At 61.1% G+C, this 7,152-nt stretch overlaps 1 protein-coding gene across 1 annotated transcript in view; it reads right to left on the bottom strand.

Moving 5' to 3' along the window:
- The window catches only part of ARHGAP23 (Rho GTPase activating protein 23), a 61,523-nt gene that overhangs the window by 4,515 nt on the left and 49,856 nt on the right, over nucleotides 1–7,152 (bottom strand). Inside the window, exons 20-23 of the mRNA XM_045299327.1 lie at nucleotides 6,343–6,384; nucleotides 5,810–5,906; nucleotides 3,873–3,904; nucleotides 3–111 (exon numbers count right to left, since the gene is read on the bottom strand). Of these exons, the coding sequence (XP_045155262.1) occupies nucleotides 3–111; nucleotides 3,873–3,904; nucleotides 5,810–5,906; nucleotides 6,343–6,384 (280 nt within the window). The remainder of the gene's footprint in view (nucleotides 1–2; nucleotides 112–3,872; nucleotides 3,905–5,809; nucleotides 5,907–6,342; nucleotides 6,385–7,152) is intronic.

Here is a 7,152-nt window from a genome sequence, read left to right as displayed (position 1 = left end):
GCCCAGTCCGCGCGCCTCCCGCCGCTTCTTCCGCTTGCGGTTGACGGCCGAGATGAAGGAGATCGCCAGCATCTCCCGGGCGTACGGCTCCTTCTTGGGGGCCCACGAGCCCTGCGTGGGGAGACAAGGCCAGATGCAGGGGGTGCCCGAGCGGCAACCCGCCCCCCCCCTCCACAGGCCCACATGCATATAGCTCAAGCCCACCAGCAGCACATCTAACTGCAAGAACTCCAAACCCAGCCCAGCCCCCACAGACGCCCCATGGCGACCCCTGTGCCAGCTGGAGTGCCACCGTCTTCTCCCGAGAGACCCCGCCAGCCTCCCTGGCAGCCCTCAGTCCCAAGGCCTCCTCAGCGGCCCAGGCCTTCCTCCAGACCCCACCCCACTTCACCCTTGTTTGCCCTGCCCCATCCCATTAACCTGCCAGAGCCAGCGCCAGACACTAGCACCGTAGTCCCAACACTGAGGGGCGCTGGACAACCCGAATCTCTTCCAGATTCCCTGTCTGTTCCCTGTCTTTGACCCAAACTTCTAACGCTCACATCCCCACCCCTGCCTTTCCACCTAATAGAACCCACAGGAGTTCACTTGCTCCCCTCCCCCTCTGCACTCTACCACCCCCTGCCCAGGTCACTGCAACCCCCAAAGTCACCGCGAGGGGGGACCCGGTGCAGCCCCCACCCCAGCTGTGCTTTCCAGCCCAAAGCTAAGCAACTTCCTGTCAACAACCTTCCCAGAAGGAACCAGCCTGTTGCCAAGGCCTCGGTAGGAAGTTTTAGTCTCTTCTGCACTCCACCTCCCCTGGGCTTACGTTACCCAGCCCACCTTGACTACCCCCCTCTGCTTCCCCCCACCTGCTCCAGAGGGCTCCCCCACTTCCAACCCCAGACAGCTCTTCAGCTCCACAACTCTTCTTGCATCTGTGAGTGGCTGAGTTCCGGAGGGACCCACCCTACCTCCCTGGAAGGAACCACTGTGTCCTACTTAGCCCGTCCCCAACAGCCCCCATCTGTGGCTCCGTTCACTGTGGTCATCTGACTCCCACTCCCGGGGCCACAGCCCCAACCTCTTGTTTCTCCTTCTCAATTGACTCCCGAAGCCAGCTCATCCCCAGCCTGTTCGGTTTCTCACGCTGCCTTTTCTGGACCTCTCCACCCACTCCTAACAGGGTGCTCTCTTGGCTCCCAGCCTCACCTAGTCCCTTCTCTTCAGTGCCACCTTCCTGGTCCCAGAACCAGCCTGCCCAGTTCGACTAGCCCCACCTCCCTAGACAGCAAGCAAGAAGCCCTGGTAGCGGAGTGGTTTTGGCATTGGGCTGCAAACCACAAGGGCAGCAGTTCGAACCCACTGCAGGAGGAAGATGAAGCTCCTGTAAAGAGTTACAGCCTCAAAACCCCACGGGGTAGTTCTACTCTGTCCTGGCTGTGGGACCCAGAGCAAGTCCTTGTTGCCTCATGTTCTCCACCTGAGGTCAGCCAGTCCTGGCGCCACCCCCACGGCACCCGAGAAGCTGAGTAATTCTGAGTGCAGCAACAGCCACACAGCCAATGTCCAGGAAATGGTCCTACTGGAGATTTTGGACTCGAGGGTCGGGATGATCGAGGGCGGCAAGGATACAGACGGGGCCTTCAGCTTCTCTGGAGAAGGGCTCTTTAACTGGGGTCCTGGGAACCCAGAGCACCCCCAAGTGCGCTATCAGGTGTCTGTCTTTCTGGAGCAGGGGATGCATGGCCTTCCCTGGACTCTCAGAAGGGCCCGGGACCAGAAGTCGATGAGAACACCTGCCCTCCAGGCTCTGCGATGCTGGGGTGGCTGGATGCTGGGGTGGCTGGATGAACAAACCCCAGAGTTTGTTCATGTGCCCTCAAGGTGAAGGCCACCTAGAGGTTCCGGCTGGGGCTGGAGGGGCACCATGCAGGGGCAAGTCTACGGGAAGTAGTGCCCGTTGCAATTAGTTTTAAACTGTTGAGTGAGCTCTCGCAGGCAGCGGTGGGAACTGGGGTGATGACTAGTGGTGCCCGGGACGTGGCCACACCAGCCATGCCCTGGCTAGGCCTCTGAGGCTAAGCCTGAGGGGGTGAAATGAGGTGAGGCAGGATGGGAATCAGACAGACTGCTCCCAGGCCAACTGGTGTCCTCGTAGGCCAGGCACAGTTGAATGGGGGCTGGGGGACCAGCACGAAGGACAAAAGGTGTCCCCTTTCCCCAAAACTTGGAATCCAGTTGACAAGAGAGCTTTCTGAGCTGGGCATTGGTGAGCTGCACCCCCAGGGAGGAGCCTGGGGGCAGACTCAGAGACCCATGGTGTCTGCCCCCGCCCACACGTCCAGCCACCGCTCTATGAGAGTGGCTGTCCTTTGGGGGGACTGACTCCACAGGGAGGCTGTGATTGGTTCTATCATTGTTCTTTTAGCCTGAGAGCGAGCTGCTTCAGCAGCACCCAGCTTCCTGAAACAGAAGGAAGCTGCCTGGCTTAACCTGAGGAGGGTGAGGTTTGTAGCCCACCCCCTCTGCCCCTCCTTTAACCAGCTGGTAGTGAGAGGACCCACCCACCTACCAGCAAGGGGCTCTAATGGACTAGTTAGACTCCCAGCGAGGTAGCTTTGAGATTTGGGCCAAGAGCCCACGGCTGAGAACTGTGCATTTCCAGACTGCCCCTGGGGAGCCCACAGTCAGGCCCTGGCCCCCAAGGCAGCCCCTTCCCCACAGCTAAGCTGCTGCCCACTCTCGGCTGTCCAGCGCCTTCTCCCCGGCCCCTGCCCCCTGTCCCTCATCAGAGCACACAGCCCATCCTTGAAGGCTAGTTCTCGCGTAAGATGCAGGCGCCCGGTTCATGCCTCTGTATCCCCCGGCCTTGACTGCCTGCCTTGGGTCCAGTCCCTGCGCTGGAAAAACCAAGAACCCCGGAGCCTGAAAGCAGAGGATGAGAACTCGGACTGCAGAGCCCTGTCTTGGAAAGGCCACCTAACCAGCTCTCCACCCCTCAGCCGGGGAAACGGGTCCTGTCAGACTTGGGCGCTCTCTGAGCCTTGTTCTTCCCATGGAAGCGGAAGGTGATGTGTAAGATCAAGGGTTTTTGGTGAGTGGTTTGTGAAACGCTCCCCTCCCAGCAAAGGTAAAGCCCCTTGTCTGTTGCCTCACACCAGGGATCTGAGCAGCCCACTGGGGCCCCGGCGAAGGGAGTCCCTGCAGCCCATTTCCAGGTCTCCTTTGTAGAAAGGCCGGAGACTACAGAGAGGGCCCCAGAGAGAATGGATTCTACTCCAGAAGCTTCGGGAGGGAGGTGGCCTGTGAGTCTTGGGAGGCGCGGGGTGGGGTCTGCAGAGGAGTTTCGGAGGAGGGAGGTGGGGGTGTCTTTGGGGTCCTCTCCTGGCTGTTGAGAAGCCAGGTCCCGTCGAGGTCCAGCCGTGCTGCTCGGCCAAGAGCAGGCTTCGCTCGGGTCTGGACCAGCCTCAGAGGCTCTGGCGCTGCCGGCAGCTCAGCCTTGCCTGCGCTCCCCACTTCAGACTTGTACCCCTGGGCTCCAGCATTCCTGGCCTCCTTCACTCTCAGCTGAGGGCTTCCCCTCCATGAGCCCACAGCTGGGAATGCCCTCGACCCCCTACAACTCAGACAGACACTTACTTTAGGACAAGACCTCCTTGGGACAAGACCTCCTCACTTTAGGACAAGACCTTGGGACAAGACCTCCTCACTTTAGGACAAGACCTCCTTGGGACAGAGCCCCTCCAGCCTCCTGGGCCCCTCCGACTGCCTTCTCCCCTTCACCAACTTTCCCCCAGGCCCAATCACAACTCTCCCAGAGCCGCAGAGGAAAAGACAAAGTGATCCAGTGGTATACGAAAGCCTTCCAAGGTGGCCTTGGCACTTACCTTGGACTTGGCTGAGCTACAGGTGGTAGAATCTGTTGGCAGGATAAGAGAGACAGGAAGAAAAGAGAGTTAGAAGGGGGCCAGAGAGGCCGGAGCCTTGTGCACACGATGGAAGACTCTCCAACAGGCTTCAGAAACATGGGGGTGGGGGGGTTTGTGCCAACCCCCAGGGGTCCCCAGGCCCTGGGGGTGTGCCGGTGCTGATGTCACTTCCTGTGCCACAGGGATGGAGCCCCAAATGGTGCCAAGCTCCACTTCCTGTTGGGGCAGGAAGGGACATCAGGCTCTGACCCTTCTTTGCCCCAAGGTAAAGGCCCAAGGGAGCAGGGGGGTCCTTTTCTTTGGGCCCGCTTCTTCTCAACCCCCCTTCTGCCCCTGTCCCTTTGAAGTGCTGGAGAGAAAATGCCAGAGACAGACGCAGGCCACAGAACCACCACAGTGAGACACAGCACACCACAGGGGCACGGGGGAGATGGGGGCCACTCGGGCACTTGAGGAGGGGACACAGTGCCCTCCATCCACCTCGGAGCCCCTGGCAGGAGCTGGGAGGGGAGCCTGCAGGTGGCCGGGCAGCTGGCAGAGATGCAGGGGGGTGGACTCCAGACTGCTCAGAGCCCTCGGGCAGGGGCCCCTCCCTGTGAGTGAAGCCACCACATCGGTGGCTCAGGCCCCCTCCCGGAAGAACACTGCCGTGGGCATGGGGCTAGAAACGAGTCCTGGCCCTGGGGGGCAGTGGGCAGGTGCGGTTAATCCACACTCTCTGGCAAGCAAGTTAGAGGCCTCTCCCCAGGCCCCACCCTGCCCACGGTGAGAAAGTCACACAGCAACACACAGGGCGGGCGCATGGCAGCGGGTGATGAGAAGAGGCAAGGGGCTCCTTTCTGTCCCCCCGCCCCCCAAGCCAGCCTCCTACTGCTAGTGGCACTCCAGGGGTAGCTGCCCTCAGAGCGATGCCAATGGCTGGTCTTTCGGAAGTAGCCCACCATGGCCCACTGCCAGGAGGTAGTGGTGGCCAGGCTTCTATCTGCACCATCTAAGGGCTCTCAGTCAGAAACCGGGAAGTAGTGGGACCCCAGGGGGCACTACCCTTGTGAGTGGTCTCTCCTCAGCTCTGAGAGGGCCTGAGGCAGAGGGGGCCAGGCTGCGGAAGGAGGAGCGAGCTCCTGGGGCCACTGAGGCCGGAGCTGTAGCTATGGGGAAGGTCCTAGCAGTGGCCTCCCTGGGTCAGGATGAAACTGGGTCCCCATACCACCAACTGACTGGGAGGGATCAGGCTCCAGCCCAGAGGGAAGGTGGCAGAGTGTGGGGTCTGCAGAGGGCAGTCCCCCTGAGCCCAGAGTTTCTGGCGGAGGGGCAAGGGGCAAGGGTCTGGCTCCACCCAGTGTCTCCTGAGAAGGGGTGACTGACTGGTCTGTCGGGGAGCGGGGCCGGGCCTCACTGCCTGCCCAGCCTTCTTATAATCACCCGCCACTGTCAGTGACCGAGGCCGCGAGAGGACACTGTACCGGTTAAAGCTCCAACAGGTCCGCTGGAGGAGGGGAGGGGAGGGGAGAGAGGGGCCGGTAGGGAGGAGGGGGAGCACAGGGAGAGGAGGGAGGAGGAGGGCGGGGTGCAGGAGAAAAGGAAGAAAGATTAACAAGAGAACATGCCCAGAAGGCCACAGCCCAGAGGAATGGAAGGCTGGGGAAGGAGACCAGTGAAGGAGGGGATTGAAGCAGCAGGGGTGGCTCCCACCTGTGGGGTGGGAGGGGGGACAGCTGAGCAGGTGAGGTGGGGGCACCCAGGGCTAGGGACTTCCCCTGCGGAGGGGCCCTGCCATGCCGCCCAGCTCAGTGCAGGGCAAGGGAGGCCCGGCTGGGGCAAGAGGGGGAAGCTGGGCAGCTGGGACCGGGAGGCGTGTGGACCCCCCTCTCTCACTCCCTGGCCCCTGAACTCACCAGAGCCTGGGTCGGTGGGGGGCACCGTCCTGCCGATGTTGGGCAGGAGGTACTCGATGTTGGGCACCGACTGAGGCTCCTTGTCGTCCACGGGGGTCTGTGAACAGGAAAGAGTGGGTCAGCAGCACACCCTCAGGAGGCGGGGCCTCGGACCCTTCATACGGGGTGCCCAAAAGACACCTGCCCCTGCAGGGGCAGTGCCCTTATCAGTCAGGCTCGCCTGAAGGGAGGACCCATCGGTCCCCATCAGACTGTTTTAAGACCCTGGAGGCTCGGGTGGGCCGAGTCTCTCCCATCAGGCTGGAGCTTCCTAAGACTAAGACCCTCCAGGATGGGAGCGTGCTAAGGAGGGGTTTCCTCAGGACAAGGGCCTACATCTGCTCCATCTGACGGGGCGATGGGTGGGGGGCCGGGGTCCTGAAAGCCAGGACTGTATCTCTCCCATCAGACTGCAGACGCCTCAGCAGAGGGGTCACTCCCCTCCCCGCCAGTGGGACCAGCCCCCACTGCACACCACCCACCTCCTCACTTACTCTTTCTCCCTTGTCCTCCTCGTCGCTGAAGAACCAGTCTGACTGTCGGGGAGAAAAAGGAGGCCGTGAGGTCGCTGTGGGAAGGGGCTGAGGGGAGATGTGGGCCCTTCACCTATTTGGCCTCCAGGGTCCCACTCAGGGGGCCAAATGGAGCGGGCCAGGAGGGGGCACCAAGAGGCGAGGGTCCTTCTTAGAAAGCACAGCTGGAGGGACTCGAGGGCTCTCTGAGATGCCCACTGGAGTTACCCCCCTGAGGTCAGCTTTTAGCTGAAGAACAGATGAATCATAGGACCAGTGAGTACTTTGAGCCTTAAAAAAAATAAATTAAAAATCACTTGCATGAGATCAAATCAAAATCCCCCAACCAAAGCTGCCGACTGAGTTGATTCCGACTCCCGGCTGCCCTACAGGACAGAGTCCAGCTGCTCCACCGGGTTTCCGAGGCCGCAGGTCTTTCTGGAAGCAGACTGAAATGTCTTTCTCCCATGGAGTGGCTGGTGGGTTTAAACTGCCAACCTTCCCGAGAGCAGCCAAGCCCTTACCCACTGTGCCGCCAAGGGGTCCAGCGGGGTGGCGGTTACCCTTAAGGGAACAGCGGAGGGGAGGGGTGCAGGGAGACCCGAGGACGGGCCCAAGACAGAACATCTAGGTCAGATCAATGAGAGAGGCGGCACGCTGTGAAACCTGCCATCAGAGTCCCTCGGCAATCCGTGGGTGCTGGTCAATGCCAGCCTCATACGATGTGTAAACCCTTGCCAAAAACACAACCCTGGTGGGGCCTGAGCATGACAGTGGGACAGGAGGAAAGTC

This window comes from Echinops telfairi, unplaced genomic scaffold, assembly GCF_000313985.2.
Source record: "Echinops telfairi isolate 266 unplaced genomic scaffold, ASM31398v2 ScPeMD7_7458;HRSCAF=8496, whole genome shotgun sequence".
Lineage (NCBI taxonomy): Eukaryota > Metazoa > Chordata > Mammalia > Afrosoricida > Tenrecidae > Echinops > Echinops telfairi.
This window is presented reverse-complemented; position numbering and strand designations above follow the sequence as displayed.